Here is a 21,751-nt window from a genome sequence, read left to right as displayed (position 1 = left end):
AGTTTTTTAAGGGGAAACTAAATAAGAAAATAAAGATTCAATGCTAGTTCCTTGGAGCAGTGGTATGTGTGGAGTATTGATACCACCACAGACTCATCAGATCAAATGTTTTAATTCTGTGATGTAAAAATCACAAAGAGCTTCAATATGATCAGCCAAAAAAGTGAAAGGAAACAGCAAGGTACAATTCCAGAAAATTTTATTGATATTACATTGAAATTGTAGTTATGGTTTTCACAAAGGTAACTGGGAACAATCGGAAGGAATCAACAAACACCTTCTACTCATGAAATGACATTGTAGATGAAGAACAGAGTGAGCAGGTGATCACATGGTGCAATAGCCTCACAAACAGAACTGGTCAGGCAACCAACCTGAGCACCTTGGATCCAGCCCGACTACTCAGCCACACTGCGGATTCCAGCATACAACGGATAATATAAAAGGCAGCACACATGTGTCATCTTATTCTTTGAATGAGATCTCCAGTTTGTCAGAGCCCCTTGCTCTTTGTTCTTCAGCCCAACAAATTATTTTCCATTTAAAGATTTATCCAAGTACCTTTTGGAAACTATTGTTGGAATTTGTTAACGCTGACCTCTTGGGCAGTACATTCTAGATTATAGTTGAAACTTCTAAATATGGAAATCAATATTTATGATATGAAAAGGAAACAAAATAAAATATTACAAATGAGTGGGATCTCCTCATGGCCACCACTGGTCATATTTGAGCCATCTATTTTAATCTGTAACCACCTTAAAATATATACATGTAATCTATTTTACATTGAAGAAGTATTGCAGAAAAACAATCTGACCTGTCCATTGTCCTTAACATTGAGATAACATGTTGACGCAGAAGTTGGTTCTTGCAAGGTGTATCACATCATACTAAGGACCACCTACAAGCTGAAGAATGTAATTGGCTTGATGTCAGTCTTTAGGCTTGGTGCTGCCAGTATGAGTTTAGGAAACTTGCTAATATGCCCAAGCCCCTGTCCCAGATAACTAAAGTGGCCGTGTCCTGCGCCTGGAGCATGCATGACAAATTGTTGCAGGAAGAACTAACCAGTTTAGCATAATTCAAGAAATGGCCACTGTTAACAGTGTGACTTCCACCCGCTTGAGATTGAGATCTAACTGAGCGCTACTTCAGGTGAATTCTGCAAAAATGATCAGTGTTGCTGAGTCAAGTCTAGGTAGGCTGCACACTTGTTTCTGGTAAATGAAAGAGTAATAGGATGACATCTGGCCTGAATCTTGCCCTCAAACTTAAGTAGCCCCACACGGAACTGCTAACTGCCAACTCCCTTTGTAACTGCAGAGTTGTTTGGGATTCCCAATCTTGTACACAGCTAGCTGGCCTCAGTTGTCGGGGCAAGTGTGATCCCACACGGGAGACTGAACGCAGGGTTTCCCAGCAACTGTACTGGGGAACTCCCAGATAAACTTAGAATGGAGAGGGAAGGATTTGGGGGAAAAGGTACATTTTAAGATATTATTAAATACATTTAAAGATCTTGTTTTCTTGTTTGCTTTCTATATTAATGTTTTTACATATTATAATAATTTAAACTTTTAACAGCAATACACAATTGAGTGTGAGCATTGGAGGCATTTAGGTTGAACTGGTTCTGAGAAGAATTTTATGGGTGGTGTTTTCTATTTATGTTCAGAAGTCAGTGCACTGTACAGGACCTTGTGATCAGAATGTGATGACTTTGCTGGGGGAGCTTATTTCAGGGAATGAACTCGTGCATTCTGCAGGCGGTGCCTGGTGAGTGTTGAAGGCAAGGTATCTTTAGAAGTTGTGGCTAATGATACCAGTGCCTTGAATAAGAAGAGCTTTTCTATTTATGCCAGCTGAAATACCAGAGGAGATCCCTGTAACTTGAGGGAATTTGCAAGCAAAATTGCATTTTGCAGGATTACAGAAGCAGAATTTTGCTTTCATCTGAAGTGCAGACAACATTTTGACACATCAAAACCTTTTATTCTCTTAAGTCATCCAGGGTTGTCACTTTCCTATTTAATCACATGAAGATAATAACATAAAATGTACAAATCTGTAACAGGCAAGCCCCAGATGCCTATCTATAGGGAGATGGTCAAAAGGAAGGTAGGATTATTTTATGGTTTTTTAGTTCTTCGGCGTATAAGGCTGTACCTGAAAACTGGATGTAGTCTCTGAGAGTATATCTTTTTAATGGCTGAAATATATGCTGCATCAGAAGATGTATCCCTTTTCCTATAATGCCTTTTCAGTAACTCTATAGCAGGATTGGGGCTCCCTTCTTGTGCATTACCACGTGCATTAATCATATTATTATTCATTCCAAGGCTATTCCCACCTTGATTATATCCATTGGAATTTGATCCTTGACCATTACCACTTTGGCCATACCCATTGGAGTGTGATCCTTGAACATTCCCAAACTGGTCATACCCATTGAAATCTGACTCTTGACCATACCCCCCTTGGCCATACCCATTGAAGTTAGACCCTTGACCATATCCTGCTTGGTTATCCTCTTTGCCATTTAACCCTTGCATATATCCATCTTGGCCATACCCATTACCATTTGACCCCTGACCTTTCCCTCCTTGATAATACCCATTCCCATTTAACCCTTGTCCATATCCATTACTATTTGACCCTTGACCATTTCCCCCTTGGCCAAGTCCAATACCATTTGACCCTTGACCATATCCCCCTAGGTCATATCCATTACCATTTGAACCTTGAGCATAACCTTCTTGGTCATATCCATTATTGTTATGCCATTGACCATATCCTCCCTGGCCGTATCCATTACCATTTGACCCTTTACCATATCCCTCTTGGATATATCCATTGTAGTCTGACCCTTGACCATTCCCTCCCTGGCCATATCCATTGCCATTTAACCCTTGACTGTACCCCCCTTGGCCATATCCATTGCCATTTAACCCTTGACTGTACTCCCCTTGGCCATATCCATTGCCACTTGATCCTTTACCATATCCCCCTTGTACATATCCATTGAAGTCTGACCCTTGACCATTCCCACCTTGGCCATATCCATTTCCATTTGACCCTTGACCATATCCATTGAAATTTGATCCTTGACCATTTCCATATTGATTAAATCCATTGTTGTTTGACCCTTGCCCACTAGCCCCTTGAGCATTACCCCCTTGACTATTACTTTCTTGGTCATTTGCATTTTTGATTGATCCTTGCCCATTACCCCCTTGGCCATTTGCAATACTGTTTGATCCTTGACCATTACCCCCTTGGCTAGTTGCAATACTGTTTGATCCTTGGCCATTTCCATTTTGAACATTCTCATCCTCCTCATCATTTTCCTCACTTTCCTCATCACTTTCATCTTCATCTTCATCATAACCATTAGCATTTCCACCTTGTCCATTCCCATTGGCATTTAACCCTTGACCATTTCCACCTTGCCCATTCCCGTTGCTATTTAACCCTTGACTATTTCCACTTTGTCCATTCCCATTGGCACTTAACCCTTGACCATTTCCACCTTGCCCATTCCCATTGCTATTTAACCCTTGGCCATTTCCACCTTGCCCATTCCCGTTGCTATTTAACCCTTGACTATTTCCACTTTGTCCATTCCCATTGGCACTTAACCCTTGACCATTTTCACCTTGTCCATTCATATTGCTATTTGACCCTTGACCATTTCCACCTTGTCCATTCCCATTTGTGTTTAACCCTTGACCATTCCCATTTTGTCCATTTGAGCCTTGACCATTTCCATTCTGGCCAAGCCCATTGCCTTTTGACCCTAATCCATTGTCATAATCATCAAACACTTTGCCAAATAGCCATTCCCAACCACTGGACAGTGGTGTATAACTGTAACGCATTGATGTGCCTTTGCCATTAGAAGATCCTTGGTACATCCCATGGCTTTGCCTGTTGTAGGGACAGCGACGGGACCTTGATCGAATTAAATTGTGCAAGTTGTTTCCCTTTTGGAGCTCTGCTAAACAAATGAATGCAAAATCTGTTACTGATGCAATGCTTCAGTTTTTACTATTAGCATCAAGGTATTGACTGAGTCTTTGATAACAAAGGAAAGAGAGAGAATAATGATAGCATGGGGGATGTTATGTACAAGACTTTTCAAAAACATTTGATGAAGTCACTTGTAGGAGACTTGCTGAGAATATGGCATTGGAGAAGGAACCTCTAGGAATGGTAAGAAAACTGGAGAAGTTTGTAATATGGCCAATATAGGTGCCACAGAAACTGGAAAAGAATGATGGGAAAATGGCCAGTACTGGAAGTAGTTTAAAGGCCATGTTAGAAGAGCTAAGCAGTAAGTAGGTTAGGGCAGTGTTCTGATTGCAACGCATAGATAGCTGGAGCAGAAATAGGCAAAAGAAGGTTGGAAAATAGGCCAACCTCGGGAGAACTGGTCATAAGGTAAACAGAGTCATGACAGAAAGACAAGACCATAAACCAGACCACCCAGCCGAAAAGAGAATGGGGAATTGGCTTTCTGCCAGATAGAGGTAATTCTAGCAGAGGTACAAAATTATGAGGGGCATACTTTGGGTGAATGCACTCAGTTTTCTCCCCAATATAGAGAATCAAGAACTTGAGGCATAGGTTTAAGATGAGAAGAGAGAGATTTAATAGGAACTTGAGAGGCAACTATTTTACCAGAGGGTGGTATCTGTGTGGAGAAAGCTGTCAGAAGAAGTTGTCGAGATAGGTATAACAACAACTTTTAAGAGACAGTTGGATAAGCACATGTGTTGGAAGAGTTTGAAGGTTATGGGCTGAACCCTGGCAAATGGGATTAGCTTGGATGGACTGCTTGGGTTGAAGAACCTGTTTCCATGCTGCGTGACTCTATGAACTCAATTAAAAGTGATCAAATACTACAATGAAACGTGGGTTACTGAGTAAGTACTGTGAAATTTAAACATTTTGCATGTAATTTATTGAATGGAAGTACTATAATTTGCTGAAATTCTTTCTAGGTCAGTTGAGTACCTTTGAGTTCTCACAAGACGGTCCCCACTGTACACTGTAACTGGACATGTTTGAGAAGCTCACCACTGCTGTACCAGATTTTCTCTGTGTGGAGTCCTGACCTGAACCACAATTAGGGAAGACTGTTCTCCACATGAAAACCTGGATTGGCGAATGGTCCAAACACCAAATCTCTCCAGCCACAATGGGGCTGTGCTTAACATCAAAACCTGATGTACTTGTGGCAAACCCCACCTAAGGGCAGTGCACAGGCCCCGCAATCTCAACAAGGCTTAGAGAAAGGAGCCCAAGAACAGCAGTGATGGAAGATTTTCTGATTACACCGAGGACCCCAGGGGGAGGATTTAGAGCCCTTTCTCTCATCATGCATGAATGACATAGATCTGCATGCAGGAAAAAGAACATCGAAGCTTGTGGATGATAAATAGTGAATGGTTAAGATCTCAGGAAGAAGAAACATAGGAGTAGCAGGTGCACTGTCATGCTAGTTAGAGTGAAGTGATTCACCTGGAGATGAACAATATGGATAGTCCAATTTAAATAGTTCCATGTGGAGCCAGGATTTACAATATCTGTTGGAGCATTATTGCAAATCTCTGATCTGCCACGATAAGTCGCTAAGGCACTTTTGCAAGTGTTGGGGCCCATGGCTTTGTAAACCAGGATGTTAAAAACAAAAGAGAGAAATTGCATTAAACATTTGCCAATCATTTTCCAGGCCACAGTAAGAGATGGTGCTCTCTGCCTCAGCAGTTTAGGAAGGGTGACAAAGCCCAAGAGAACTTGCAGGGGAGATTTAAAATGATGAGACCAGGATTGAGGAAGTTAGGTGGAGGGTTTACAGAAGATGGGGCTGTTCATCAAAGCACAATAGGTTGAGGGAGGACTTGATGTAGATGTTCAAAGCTGAGAAAGGATTTTGACAGAGCAAATGGAAAACATGTATCTTCTAGAGCTAAATTAATTGAACAAGTAACTTGAGGAAAATAAGGGGAATGTTTTTCACACTGATGGTCGCCAGGATCCATAAAGCACTACCTAAGATAGTTGTGGAATCAGATTACATAGAAATATTTAAACAATACTTGAAGAGCACTGACTTAAGTAACTGACTTTATAGTAAATTCCAAATGTAGGTTTTGACAAGCTCAAAATTACACTCATTGTTGATGTTGGTGACTGTTGAACTATTAAAAATTGCCCCAAATAAGCTAAGAAGGGATAAGATACTGTCAAATAAATAATAAATCTCAATTGACAATTGGTATTTGTTGACAATGCTCAGTTTGAACTTTCCCTTTAATGACAAGTTAATCATTGGCATTAAATGGAACTGTTCTATTTTACACTCCAGATTACATGGTTTCAAAAATTGGCAAGTTAATGGTCTAAACTGAAGTTCATCTGAGAATTCCTCAGCATAAGAAGACAGACAACACTTTTGGTTAAAATGTACGTACTTTGGTCCATTGGTGTGTTTGTTGAAGACTGCTGGCAGTCTGGATGATCAGGATTTCTGAGGCAGTCCTTGACCTCAGTATTGATTGAACTCTCATGATTGACAGCTGAGAAAAAAAAAGAAACACTTTTAGCTAGCAAGAGTAATTTTGATTTCAGTTGCACACCGAACCAAAAATATCACTGTTAACAAACATCAGGACTCAGAGCCAATAAAGGAAATATCCCTCATGCAGGATTTCAACTTGAAACATCAATAATTCCTTTTTTCCCACTGAGTTCCTCCTGTAGATAGTTTATTGTTAAAAAAAAATCGGTGGGTTGTTCAGTTTGAAGCAAGTTTTAAGGAGATTCTGAAAGGAATCGACCAGGTACAGAGGTGGAGGACTTTAGGGAGGGGATTCTAAAGCTGGGGGCTTGGTCAATTAATGATGGTGGTAACAAACCAGGAACATCTTAAGGGAACTACCACATCCCCGAATGAGCATCGAAAGACCTTGACCTCGCAGTGTCAGCAGATCAATGTTCTTAGTTGAGCACTCCACAGGGACTTAGTCAAAGAGCAAGAAACAGACCTGTCAGCCCATCATATCTGTGCTGACCAGGTACTCATCTGTACTAATTCCATTCAGCAGCACTTGATCCGTAACTTTCTTTGCCTCAGCAATTCAAGTGCTCATTCAAATACTTTTTAAATATCGTGAGAGTTTCTGCCTTCAACAATCTGTCAGGCAGTGTGTTGCAGATTCTAACCACCCTCTAATCTTTGTACTCCTCACCTTAAATCTTGTCTTCTGCTCTATTATGGGGATAAATTTCTCACTATCCACCCTCTCCAAGCCCCCATATCCATCTGTTATTGCCCCTCAACCTCCTGAGCTCCAAACTAGTCTATCCAATTCCTGCTCAAAACTGAAAAAAATTTTCCATCCCTGGCAACATCCTGGTGAATCTTTGCTGCACCAAAATTCTTCCTTTAGTATGATGACCAGAACTACACACAGTATTTTAGCTGTGGCATAGCCAAAGTTTTAAAAAGTTATATGATGACTTACATGCTTTTCTATCCTATCCTGGCTAATGAAGGGCAGCATCATATGCCTTCTTCACCAGCTTATCTACCTGTGTTCTCACCTGCTGTTTGTAAGGAGTTGCTATGTTCTCTCCATGAAAACATGGGTTTCCTCTAGGTGCTCTGGTTTCCTCCCACATTCCAAAGCCGTATGGGCAAGGGTTAGTTAAATTACGGGGCATGTTATGTTGGTGCTGAAAGTGTGGCGACATTTGCAGGCTGCTCAGCTGATTTAATTTGATGCAAATGATGCATTTCATTACAGATTTTGATGTACATGAGACAAATAAAGTCAATCTTCGCTGCCATTTTTAGTGATCGATGGATGTGTACACTAAAATCCCCCACTACTCAGTACTACCTATTGTTTGTGACCTTGTCAGGAATGCGGACGGATGGACCCAAACACAGGACGCAGACACTGAAGTACTGGGGGAGGGCAGGATGGGGATGCCATGGCATTTAAGGGTAGAGCTAGGGTTCAGGTAGGTGGAGTGTCAGGCAGGTAGAGCAGAGTGGGCTCCCAGAGTTCAGGCAGGCAGAGTAGAGTGGGCTCCTGGAGTTCGAGTTCAGGTAGACAGGCTCCCGGGGTTCAGGCAGGCAGGCAGGTAGACAGGTCCCCGGGGGTTCAGGCAGGCAGGCAGACAGGTCCCCAGGGTTCAGGCAGGTCTAGGTGGCTAGATAAGCTGGCGGAGAACCTTCCCTGGGCGGGCCGCATATGTCCCAGGTAGGGCTGCCTCCCAGGCGGAAACACCAGAGGCCTGGGCACGACGCGGACCCCTAGACTGGTGCGGGGTACAATCCCAGGGTTCGGGCGGAAGAGGAGGATGGGGCAGAACCACCGCCGGGCAGCGGCAGGTCAGCTGGACCTGCCCGATGGAGGTAAGGGATAGGAACGGGCAGAACCACCGCCGGGCAGTGGCAGGTCAGCTGGACCTGCCCGACGGAAGCAGGGGGTAGGAACGGGCATAGGTCCAGGGTGACCAACACAACAGTCATGATAACAGGAAAATCGGGAAAGGCTGGCAGACAGTGCGACCACGCAAACAACACAAACGAGCAGAGAAGCGGGACCAGCACGTGGGAAGAAAGGTGGGGGAGCGGACCAACCTGGCAGTACTGGTACGGGGCAGAGAAGCACGATGAGGAGTAGATCTGAGCCTGGACAGGATAACAGAATGCAGAGAAGAGTTTGGAGCCGGCGGAGAAACAGGAAACAGAACAAAATGACCAGTCCCAGTCCCAAGGCCCCTGCAGCTCAATGAGTCACAGGTGTGCCTCCTTGAGCCAGGAGGGTCCCAACTAGATCACGGGTGACAGGAGGGACAACTGCAGGACCCGGAGTCCGGAGCCCTCGGACCGGATTGAGACCCGGAACGCAGATTCCGGACCAGACCGGACCCTGACAGTTCTAACCTCATTACAGCTTCCAACACAATTGAGCTTATACCTGTCAGGATTAAATTCCATCTGCCCTTGCTCTACTCAGTTTACTAACTGCTCAATATTGTCTGAAACCCAAGTCTATCCCCTCACTATCAGCAACACTACTAGGGTTCATGTCATCTGCAAACTTGCTGATCATGCTACCTGTATTCATATTCAACGAGTTGATGCATACTGTGCGACCAACAGTAAGTAAAGGTCCCAGCACCAATCCCCATGGTACATCACTGGTTCACAAAAGTAACATTCCACCTTCTCTCCTAATACCAGGACAACTTTGGATCCAATTTGCCAATTTGCTGTAGGTCTCATGGGCTCTAACTTTTGCACCAGCCTTTCATGTGGAACCTTGTCAAAGGTCTTGTCCATGTAGACATTATCACCATACTGCCCTAATATACCTATTTGTTTAAAAAAAGACAAATTGAGTCAGTGTCTCCCGTTAACAAAACCACACTGACTATTTCTGATCAATCTACATGTAGAAAAATCCTGTTTTTCAGAACTTTTTCCAGTACATTTTCTACCATTTTTAGACAATGAACAATAGAAATGCAGTGGTTTTATGCACAGAACTATGGGGTGGCATGGTAGTGCAGTGGTTAGCACAACACTTTACGGTAGCAACAATCAATTCCTACTGCTGTCTGTAAGGAGTTTGTATGTTCCCCGTGTTACTGTGTGGGTTTCCTCTGGGTGCTCTGGTTTCCTCCCACAGTCCAAAGTCATACAATATGGTAGGTTAATTGGTCATTATAAATTAACCCCTGATTAGGCTAGGGTTATATCAGGGGATTGCTGGGGGACAATGGGTCAAAGGGCCAGAAGGGCCTGTTCCAGGCAGTATTTTAATAAGGGGTGGCATGGTAGCATAGTGGTTAGCACAATGCTTTACAGTACAGGGATTCAATTCAGTACAGTACAGGTTCAATTCCCACCACTGCCTGTGAGGAGTTTATCTATTCTCCGCGTGACTGCATGGGTTTCCTCTGGGCACTCCAATTTCCTATCACGGCCCAAAGATGTATGGGTTGGTAGGTTAATTGGTCATTGTAAATTGTCCCGTGATTGGGCTAGGATTAAATCAGGGGATTGCTGGCCGGTGCGGGTTGAAGGAACGGTGGGGGGTGGGGGGGGGCTAGTCCGTGCTGTATCTTAATAAGTAAATAAATAAATAACATTTGTGTACAAACACTTCTAGAATCTAGCATTTTCTAGAAACTATTCTGATATTTTGTCCATAGTTTTCAGAGAGTAACTTTATTTGTCACATATACTGTACATTGAAACATTAAAACACACAATGAAATGTGTCATTTTCTGTGTCAATGTCCAACATAGTCCGGATTCATGGTTGGGCCAGCTCAAAAGTGTCACAATGCTCCCAGCAGCGACATAGCATATCCACAACTCACTAACCCTAACCTGTTCTTCTTTAGAATATGGCAGGAAACCAGAGCACTCGGAGGAAACCCCTGCAGTAACGGGGAGAATGTACAAACTCCTTCCAGACAATGGCAGGGATTGTAGTGTTAACAATTTTAGGGAATGAGTGGTTGGTCTCAGATCTCACAGCCACTTTCGTGAAGTTCACCACATCCACATCTCTGTTGGCTATTGCCTACCTGTGTATGAGTCCCATTCACCTATCACTGATAATGTGCTCTCTGATTTACCCCTGGTTTGATTTTAATATTTTCATTGTTGTTTTCAAATCTATCTATGTTTTTACTTTCTCCTGATCTCTGTAATCTTCACCAGCTGCTAAAAAACTGATGTTCCTTCATTTCTGACCTTGTGATCACTCCTCCAACAGTAGCTGTGCCATCAGTTGTCTGGGTCCCAGGCTCTGGAATTTCTCCTTAACCCCCATAGATTTTTTTTCTTTCCTCCACTTCACTGGACCTTGGACAAGTGGTTCTTTCCCTTTATCCTATTGCATACACCTCTGTTCTGGAATTGTGTGTTCTCCAGCATCCAACTAATATTATGGTATAATGGAATGTGCATATGCTTCGTATCTTTTCTGACCAAAAACCTTTCTATTTCCTGCTCTACCTGTAGCTAAGACAATCCTTCAGGTCACCTTTCCACTCTGCTGACCTACTGTTACCTGATGGGAGTCGATGAATGGTTTTGCTAACTCTCCTGGGAAACATCTAAGGATATTTCAGTGCATTATATAAATGTAAGTTCTTAAGAAATTCTGCATTAAAATTGAAAAACATGAGAAATTATAAAGATGTGATAAGTTTCACTTGCGCCACTACAGGTGTATATCCATAGACATTTCCTTTCATCCTCTATTTCTTTTTGTTCCCGTTTGTAGATACAACATTGAAGACTAGGATTACACAAATGGTCATATGCATTTCCAGATTTAGAAATGTTCACTCCTTTGCTGAAGTTCTCTCTCTGACCCTTTACCTTCCCTGATTATTGATCCTTCAGCATTACTGAATTTACTTTTTCTAGACATATTCTCTCAGAAACCATGCCCTGGAGACTCTCATCCGAATTATTGACATAGAACGATGACAAATGACAAAGGCTTAACACCAACTCCCGAGGCACGCCACTAGTCATGGGCCTCCAGTATACCATCATCCTCTGCTTCCTACTATTCAAGCCATTGTGCATGCAGTTAGCTATCTTTTTCTGGGTCCCATGAGATCTAACCTTCCATAGCAGTTTACCATGCGGAACCTTAACACAGGCTTTACTGAAGTACTTATAAACAAGAAGGAGGGCCACGAGCACCAGCATGAAGCAGCGGGGATCTATGCTTTGTTTCTGTGCTGAAAGCTCAACGTGATTTACTATAAAAATAGTTAATCCAGGGATAGGTAAATTATCACTTCAGTATCAAAATTCAACAACAAAACAACTGGTTTTCTGCACTAACTAATCAACATTTAAAGCTCTTTTTATTGTAGAAACATGAAATTGTACAACAAAAGGGAGGTCATTTGACTCTCCATCTCTGTCCTGACTCTTCAGAAAAGCTCTATAAACAGTCCCAAGTTCCTGCTCTTTCCCCAGATCCTTTGTAAAGTTTATCCAAATTCGCTTCGGCAAAAGTCCTGTTGAGACCTCTTCTACAGACCTGACAGACACAACACCAAATTATTCCATTAAAAAACTTCTCTTCATCTCTGGTCCTTTTACCTTCCCTGATCATTGACCCTTCAGCATTACTGAATTTACTTTTTCTAAATGTATTCTCTCAGAAAGCCATTTCCGCAAAATAAAGAATATTTTCAGTATCTAATGTTAAAGTAAATTTTAAAAGTAATTTCCAAAAACTCTCACAGATGCGGTGTCAGATTATAAAAGTTACTTACCGAATGGATCCATATTGAAACTTACCTTTAGCTGCAGTCAGATGGAAAACAACAAAGGTGCAGAGGGCAAGTGCAAGCACCTTATTCTCCATGTCTGACAAAGTTGTCAGGAACTGATACAGAAGAGCTGCTTAGTTCAGCTTATATAACCCTATCCAAGTGCCAGTAAGCCGTTAATTACTGATTTGAGTTAATCACCACACTAACACTGCAATTTAGTTCAAAGAATTGTTCTTACTTTCAGAAAGTTGAAATCTTTACAATCCTTGGTAATGAATAATTCTTGATTGAAGCATTGTCAGTATTCACTTCTGTCTCCAATGGAAATGGAATAGTTGGTTATTTATACAGATTGACACTTGGGAGATTTCATGTTTATCATTGTAAGCTCAATTTTCACAATAACTGTAATATAAAGTGACAATGCTTTCTGCACCATGTAAATAAACGTTGGATCTGGAAGGACATGTAAAGAGAGATGACCAGAATGTTGAGCAAATTATACTGAGGGAGCTGCATTTCATATAACTGCATTGGTAAAATGATTTACTTTTGTTACATGTACTAAGGTACAGTGAAAAGCTTTGCCCTGTATGCCATCCATACGGATTAATTTATTACAACAGTACATTAGTAGTACAAAGAAAAACAACAATAGAATGTCGAATAAAGGATTACAGTTCACAGAGAAAGTGCAGTGCAGCAGACAATAAGATGCAAAGACATAATGATGTAGATTGTGAGGTCGGAGTCCATCTCACCATACTAGGGAACTGTTCAATATGCTTATAACAGAGGGATGGAGGCTGTCTTTGGATCTGGAGGTACGTGCTTTCAGGCTTTTGTATCTTCTGCCCAATGAGACGGGAAGAGAGAATGTCCAGGGTGGATGGGGTTTTTGGTTATGTTGGCTGCTTTACCAAGGCTACAGGAAGTGTAGACAAAGTCCATGTGGGCAGATTGGTTTCTGTGAGGTGTTGACCTGAGTCCACATCCGCCATTTCTTGCAGTCATAGGCAGAGCAGTTGCCATACCAAGCCGTGCATTGATAGTTGCCAAGATGAATGTATGGGAAGGAAGTTACATTTTTACAAATACAATGAAGAAGTTCAAGGAAAGAGTTACTGATCTTTACAGATCAAATGGCCATGGTAAGATGAGGATCAAGGGTAGAGCACTTTGAGAGTTAGGTCAGACCTTGCACAAAGGAAGACTGTTATGCTTGTTAGAGGCCAAGCAGCTCAGCAAAGACATTGGTGCAGGAGCCTCACACACGCTATCCTGGGCCTAACCAGATTAAAATGCTTCATCAATAACCTTCCTTTCATCATGAGGTCAGGAGTAAGAACATCGAATGATGATTGCACAAAGTTCGGATCCAGTTGCAGTTCCTGAGCAAATGATGCAATCCCTGGGGCAAGCCTCAGTCACAAATTAATAAATGGTAAGTAACATTTGCACTAATGGCCAAATGCATCAGGGAGATGGTCTGTCCTCAATATTAAATATCATCACCAACATCCTGGGGATAAGCACTGTCCAAAGAAACAATTGGGCTAGGTTCCATAGTATAAAAGCAGGTCAGAATCTGGGTATCCTGCCATGAGTGACTCACTGACTGACACTCTAAGCCTTTCCACTATCTCGGGCACAAATGAAGAGGGTGATAGAACACTCTCTCTTGCCACCATGAGTGCACTGCCAACAAGTCACAAGTCTGACACCATTCAGGACAAATATACATAAAGTCTTAGAGCTATAGAGAAGTATATTGGGGAAAGAGGCTCTTTGGCCCATCAAATGCATACTGACCATCAATCATCCGTCTTTACATCAATCCTCTCCACATTTCCTTCAACTCCTTCCCGGATGCAACCACCTACCTCTCCAGGAGGGACAATTTATAGAAGCCAATTAACCAACCACAACTGCAAATTTTGGAGGAAATATTCAAAGTTAAAGTTAAAATTTAATATCATATGCACAAATACATGTATGCACAGGTACAATGTAAAACTTGCTTGCAACAGCATCGCAGGTTCACAGTACCATATGAGCAAAGTTCACAAGAAAAAGCAAAATATAAATTGTACACAAGTTTTAAAGGTTACGATGAAAAAAGCAAAGCCATTTTTAGTGTAAAGTGATCGAGGTGGTCATAGTTTTGTTATATTAGAGTGATTAGGGTTGTGACAGTGGGTTCACGAACTGAAGGGCTGAAGGCAAGTAGCTGTTTTTGAACCTGGTGGTGTGGCACTTTATCTCCTGACTGATGGTAGCACCCCCTCAGCCACAGTGATTCCTCATGTGATGATATAGGCAGTATATTATTTATCCAATGTAGTAAATTAATGTTTTTCACTGTGGTTAACCAGAACAGGCAGAAAAAGAGACAACATAACATCAATTTTCAGGATCCCTGCTCGTTTGCCTGCTTGTTTGACTTTTACGATCATGATCTACCTTTAAACATTCAAACAACTCTATCAAAACACTGCTGTAAAAGGGGTCAAGTTCACAATGGCTCTAAGACTGACCAATAATGATCCCTGGATTTTGTTCAATGATCCAGTATAGATAGTGGCCATTTGCCCCTTTGCACCTATGCTGGCCCTTTGAACAAGTGCTATAATTGGATCCACCGAATCCTGTTCTTTCTCTGAACACAATTAAATATTTATGCTTTTCAGCATATATCCAGATTTCTTTTGAAAGTTACTATTTATAACATCTGTAAGGTCAAAACTATAGTTATCTTATTGCTGAAGATATTGGAATTTAACTATCCTTTTTGAAGGAGTCTTGCCCAAATTCTCAAGGCTTGTTGGGTTGAGTTGTTTGCTGTGTGTGCTACTTCAGGTATGCTCAGGTGACTGCTGACTGTTAAAGGAAGGCATTGACGTCTTTATTAGAGTTTTGGCGTTGTGACAAAAATGAAAAATTAACTATAAATCCACCCTTCCTCAGTTCACCAGTCACCTCAGGTCTTGTTGCACCAGTCCCTCTCTCCTCTTTATTTTGGCTTTCCCCTCTTCACTCTCATTCCTAATGCAGGGACTCAAATTGAAGTGTCTTAGGGTCATAGAGCACTACAGCGCAGTAGCAAGCCATTCAGCCCATCTAGTCTCTGCAGACACGTTTTTTTCTGGCTAGTCCCATCTACTCACACCTGGAACATGACCCTCCATGTACCTATCCAAACTTCTCTTAAATTGAACCTTCATCCACCACTTCCAGTGGCAGCTCGTTCCACACTCACAACCCTCTCATAATGAGTAAGTTCCCCTTAATCATTTCACCTTTCACCCTAAGCCTATGACCTCTAGTTCTAGTCTCACTTAACATCAGTAGAAAATGCCTGCATGTATTTATTATATATAAATAAATAAAGAGAGAGAGAGAGAGAGAGAGAGAGAGAGAGAGAGAGAGAGAGAGAGAGAGAGAGGAGAGAGAGAGATTAAATAGATAAATAAATAAATAAACAAACAGGCATTTTCTATTGAGGTACCCCTCATAACTTTCTATATCTCCATAAGATCTCCCCTTATTCTCCTACACTCCAGGAATAAAGTACTAACCAATTCTTCCTTTTCTATAACTCTGGCCTCAAATTCCAGCAAAATCCTTGTTAATTTTCTCTGCATTCTTTCAAATTTATTGATGAATTTTCTGTAGGAAGGGGTCAGAACTGCACACAATACACAGATTTGGTCTTATACAATTTCAAAGTAACATCCCAACTCCTGTGCTCAGTGCTCTGATTTATGAAAGCCAATGTGCCAAAAACTTTCTCCCTGTGACACCACTTTCAGGGAATTATGGATCTGTATTCCCAGATCCCTTCTTTTTCTACCACACTCCTCAGTGCCCTACCATTCACTGTGTAAGTCCCACTCTGGTTTGTTCTGCCAAAGTGCAACACCTCACATAATAGAGTTCAAAGCAGATTTATTATCAACATATGTATTACTATATACTACCTTGAAATTTATTTTCTTGCAGGCATCTACAGGAATAAAGAAATACAATACAATTTATGCCCATTATTATTATTATTCTTGAAAAAAAATTGACAAACAACCAACGTGCAAAAGAAGAAAAAACTTCGCAGATAAAAGTAATACTAAGAACATGAGTTATAAAGGATCCTCGAAAGTGAGTCTGTAGATGGCAGAGTCATTAAATTCCATCTACCATTTTCAACCCATTTCCCCAGCAGACTGAGATGACACTGCAAGCTTGAATAGTCTTCCTTGTGGTCTACTACACCCCCAAGTCAGCAGTTCCTTTCCCTCTCACAGATGCTGCTTGACCTTCTAAATGCCTAGATTGTTGGTTTCAATTAATTCAGCTTCTTCCTTCGTCTCCCTTCCCCCACCCACCCATCTCTCCCTCACCTGTTCTCACCTATCATCTGCCAGCTTGTACTCCCTCCTGCCCTCTAACCTATATATTCTGGTTTCTAACTCCCTTCCTTTCAAGTCCTGAAGAAAGGTTTCAGCCTGAAGTTTCGATTGATTACTCCCCTGCAGAGATGCTACCTGACTTGCTGCGTTCTCCCAGTTTAAAGTGGCTCTCAGACTTAGTCCCAGGCCACAATCTCATTGCCAGATAAGCCATTTCATTTCTCACATGATGTGGAAGTGTAAAAGGTTACAGTTCCGGTACAACATATTTATGGCTTGATTTGTGGATTAACAGTGAGAGATATTGCAGGATGTAATAAAGAAACCAGTGGGCTGTGGTGGGACAGCACAGAGTTATGGGATACTCTGATGTGAACCCCCTCGCCTACTCCATGACCCTGCCGAATCTAAGCCCTCCCTGCTCAGGATTCAGAATGACCCCCCCCCCTCAGTTCAGTGCTGTCCTTCAGGTGAATCATAGCATCATACAGAACAGAAGCAAGCAAGCCCCTTGACCCACCACATCCATGCCAACCACTGTATCAATACCCATTCCATTCATTGGCATTTGGTCTCAGGAGCTCTATGCCTTGCCAGCTCAATGATTGAGCTACTCTATCGAGAAGGCATTTAGCATGATGACCTTCAACATTGAATATAGCAGCATGGACGTTAAATCACAGCTGTACGAGACGTTTGCAAGGCCACTTGGAGTATTGTGTACCACTTTGGTCACACTGTTATCAGAAGGATGTCAGTAAACCGAAAAGATTGTGGAGTAGAATATTGCCAGGACTCAAGAGCTTGAGTTACAGGGAGAGTTTGGGCAGGCTAGAATTTATACCTTGGAATGTCGGAGACTGAGAGGTGGTCTTCTAGAGGTGAGGGGCATAGATAGGGTGAACACACACAGACTTTTTCCTGGAAAAAGAATCCAAGAATCAGGCAGCACAGAGTTAAGGTGTGAGGGGAAAGATTTAAAAGGGGTGTGAGGGGAAAGATTTAAAAGGGGCATGAGGGGCATCTTTTTCTCACAGAGGGTGGTGTGCATATAGAATGAATTACCAGAGAATATAGTAGAGGTAGATACAATAACAACATTTAAATTACATTTGGATAAGTGTTTGGATGGAAAAGATTTAAAGGGATATGGTCCAAATGTGAGCAAATTGGGCTAGTTCCAGCAGGCACCTTGTTCAGTATAAACAAGTTGGGCTGAGGGGCCATATTTTGACTCAATGACACAAGGCAGATATTCAAGATTGAAGATCAGCCGGGAGCTCTTGTTTTACGTCCCATTCAATCCACCCCTGCATAAATTTAACCAAAATAGGATTGACCTGAAACTGTATTATGTGGTGTCAGGCATGCATTAGGATCATTCTACAGAGAGTCAGTGACCACACCATTCAATAAATTACAGAACGGCACAGCAAATTTTAAAAAAGGTCTCTCTGTTCCTCAACATCTTACTGTTTAAAGTATATGCCTGACTTTTCAAATTGCATCACCTTGCAATTCAATCTCATGTAGACCTGTGCACTTACTCCTCTGCTGAATTTCATGTTGACCACTCAGTGTTATTAATCCTCAACCGTACAATTGCCAGTATGGATTAAATTCCATCTGCCAATGCTTTGTCCAACTTTACAACTGATCTATCTGTTACTAGTCCTGTGCTGATCAATGTCTAAGAACTTCATTGTTAGCCAATGATTTCCTATCATTGTGGAAATTGTTTTCCTTTATGGAATGTTGTAATGTAAGCATCAGTTTACAGCTCGGTGTAAGTCAGACAGTGATCAGGATGTAGATAGGCATGTGATTCAGTGTACAGTAGGGACATAGGTTGGCACATGAGTATTAGTATGTCGGTCTGTGTACCCAGACTGCCAATTGTATGGCTGGGTATGTTATCATGTGTAAGGATTAACAACACAGAATGGTCAACATGAAATTCAGCGGAGGAGTATGTGCACAGGTCAATACACACGGTGCACTGGAGGAGTTCAGCAGGTCAGGCAGCATCTATGGATGGGAATAAACAGTCGATGTTTTGGGCCAAGACCCTTCATCAGGACCTCTCCAGCATCTGCACTTCCTCTTGTGTCTAAGTGCATGGGTCTGAGTATCTTTGAGCATTTGGGTCATCCCATAGTGGTTTGGGTCACCATGAGGCCACCCCCCTCAACAATTTTCATTTCTGAATGCTTAATTCCCCATTTCCCCCATTGCTAACTCTATGACTTATTGTTAGAATTAGAGGAATGGAGATATTGGAAGATTGTGGCATTGGAAGGCATCCCAGAGACAGGGAAGAGCAACATGACAGAGACATGAAAAACTGTGTGAAATTTTAAAGTGGAGGTGAGGCATTCCATCAGAATAATTTTCCTGATAAACTGTGGTTTGAGATAATATTCTGATTACAAATCCATCCTCCAAACAATCCAAGCTTTGCGTTCCAGAACAATCATCCTCTATAATTAGATCGGGTAGCCCTGCTGACTGAGAAGTATCTGAGGAACTCAGCATGTCTCAGAAAGGGTTGGTTTGTAGCTACTTGTCAGAATTTGGTAAGAATGCAGTCAAACCTACTATCTTGAACTTGCTACGTAAGTAATCCTTGATGGCTGTTTTGAATATTACTGTGGATTCAGCAATTCTGCAGAAAGGAAACACATCTCCAATAAAGGCATCTGCAACAAATATTTTGGATAATGTATAATTACTAACTGTACTGGTGATGATTTGAATTTACAGGAAATAAAATTAAAAAACAAGGTTGCTGTGCCCAAGATTCCACAGAAATTACTATTTTAGTTAATAACTTAATTCATCTTCTGCAGTTCTCTCCCATTTTTATGTGAATTGGCATATTCATTTGAAAGTGAATTGCCAACAGTGCTGTATAATTTGCTTTGGGTAGTTTCAGAGTCTGGGTTTCTGGGTTTATATATTTCCAGTACTGTGCAAAAGCCTTAGGCACGTATATATAGCTAAGGTGCCTAAGACTTTTGCACAATACTGTATTTGCGGTGGAGAGGGAAGTGACCTGGGCTGAGCTTTGGCAACCCGAGCCACACCACATCCAATTTCTCATCTAGGTAGTGTACGATGAGCTTCCAAGCCCATCAAACCTGCACACATGGGGCAAAGCAGAGTCACCTGTGTGCCCACTGAGTTCCAAGCGAGGAACCCTGGAGCACATCCTCAGCGGCTGCACAAGGGCACTTGGTGAGGGATGGTACCAATGGAGGCATGATCAGGTCATGGAGACCATCGCTGAAGCCATCAGCGTGGGGGTTGAGTGGGCGAAGCGGTCCTGATCCTCTAAGCAGGCCATTGCCTTTGTCAGAGCTGGAGAGCAGCCAATACCCACCAAAAGAACATCGGCAGGTATCCTAACCTCTGCAAGAGACTGGCAGCTGTTGGTGGACCTCGAAAGGCAGCTGAGGTTCCCCGACCATATCACAGCCACCACCCTGCGACCAGGCATTGTCCTTGTGTCTGAGTCTACGAGGCAGGTGGTGACGCTGGAGCTGACAGTCTCATGGGAAGATCGCTTGGAAGAGGCCTTTGAAAGGAAGCTATCTAAGTATGCAGGACTGGTCAGCAATTGCCAGCAGGCTGGATGGAGAGCGAGGTGTCTCCCAGTGGAAGTTGGTTGTAGGGGATTCGCAGCCCGTTCCTTAGCCAGAGCCTACAGCAATCTGGGCATCGAGGGAGAGAGGAAGAGGAGAGCCATCCGCAGTATCACCGATGTGGCAGAGAGGGCCTCAAGGTGGCTGTGGCTCAAGAGAGGGGAGCCATGGAGTCATAAGTAGCCAGCCATCTGGACACAAGCTGGGGTCTGATCAGCCCTGGCTGGGTCACCTGGAGAAGGGTGTATGATGTTGAAAGACCCGAAACACCTGATGATTCCAGGAACATCACTGATGATGTGTCCAGAAGCATCAGTAAATGTATGCACACAGCAGTGTCAATGTGAAGCGGAGAGTGACTTTGTAAATCTGGCAGGAGCAAAGGATGCTGGGAATGGTGAGGGTGTGGGATAGTTGGTAGAGAATAATGCCAGGAGTGGGGGCAGCAACGCAGGTGCAAACATACCCAGCCCTGAGACACCAGGCAAGGCCATTCAATTACAGACAATTGATTTATTGATCATTACAGAATGTCTCTCTGGTGCTTCCTGCTCCCTCCTCTCTTCCTTCCCCTTTTCCCAACCATGATCCCTTTCTCCCTGCTCCCTTCCCACGCTCAATCCATAATACAATATCAGAATCAGGTTTATCATCACTCACTTACTTTTGCACAGTACTGTATATTTGGTATATCCGGGTTCAGGCTTAGCAGTCTACCTGAAGAATTCCCCCTCATTCTACCGCACAGCTCATTCAAAACTTGAAGATCCTTTATTAGAAGGCTTCTTTGACCTGAAATGTTAGCTTCACTTTTCTTCCCACAGATTTCACTGCTTTGACCTGCTGAGGGTTTAGTTTGGATCTGTCTAAAAAAAGTTCAGCTTTAAAATTTCAGGACCTGGTCCTGTCCTTGTCTCTGTAACTTCCTTTGGTTCCATGGCCTTCTGAGATCTTGGTACTTCTCTGATAGTTCCCTCTTACACATTTCTGATTTTTATCGCTCAGCCTCTGCTGGTAATATCTTCAGCTGTTTCAGATCTGAAATTCCCACTGCAACCATCTCACCCTCTCCTGACATAAAATGCACAAATTGGACCAGGAGACTGGGACCTTTATAGCCCCAACAGACAATGGTTTATTATTGACACCTGTGCTTCTCTAAGACTCCCTCTTGGAGAACAAGGTAGGTCTGGTGACTGAGGTGTCAATGCAGGAGCACTTTGCAACCATTGACCAAAATTCTATTTGTTTTGAAATGGTCATGGAGAAAGACAGGCCTGATCAACGAGTTAGAGTTAGGGTTACAGTTAATGCCTTATATTGGGGCACAACCAGTTTTAGAGGCATTAGGTGCGGACATGC

The 21,751-nt window shown here is 42.5% G+C and overlaps 1 protein-coding gene across 4 annotated transcripts in view; it reads right to left on the bottom strand.

The window, feature by feature from the left end:
• Positions 1–235: 235 nt before the first annotated feature.
• The window catches only part of LOC132391832 (uncharacterized), a 101,336-nt gene continuing 79,820 nt past the window's right edge, over positions 236–21,751 (bottom strand). For 2 of the 4 annotated variants that reach the window (XM_059965494.1, XM_059965496.1), the window contains 3 exons: positions 12,578–12,650; positions 6,480–6,584; positions 236–4,000 (listed from right to left, as the gene is read on the bottom strand). In XM_059965494.1, coding sequence (XP_059821477.1) covers positions 2,133–4,000; positions 6,480–6,489 — 1,878 coding nt within the window. In that variant the 5' untranslated portion in view covers positions 6,490–6,584; positions 12,578–12,650 and the 3' untranslated portion in view covers positions 236–2,132. The remainder of the gene's footprint in view (positions 4,001–6,479; positions 6,585–12,577; positions 12,651–21,751) is intronic. The other 2 variants (XM_059965497.1, XM_059965495.1) reach the window with 2 other exon arrangements.

The sequence above is a fragment of the Hypanus sabinus genome, chromosome 3, assembly GCF_030144855.1.
Source record: "Hypanus sabinus isolate sHypSab1 chromosome 3, sHypSab1.hap1, whole genome shotgun sequence".
In the NCBI taxonomy this organism is placed as follows: domain Eukaryota; kingdom Metazoa; phylum Chordata; class Chondrichthyes; order Myliobatiformes; family Dasyatidae; genus Hypanus; species Hypanus sabinus.
The sequence above is the reverse complement of the archived record's forward strand: the minus strand, read 5'-3'. Positions and strand labels throughout refer to the sequence as shown.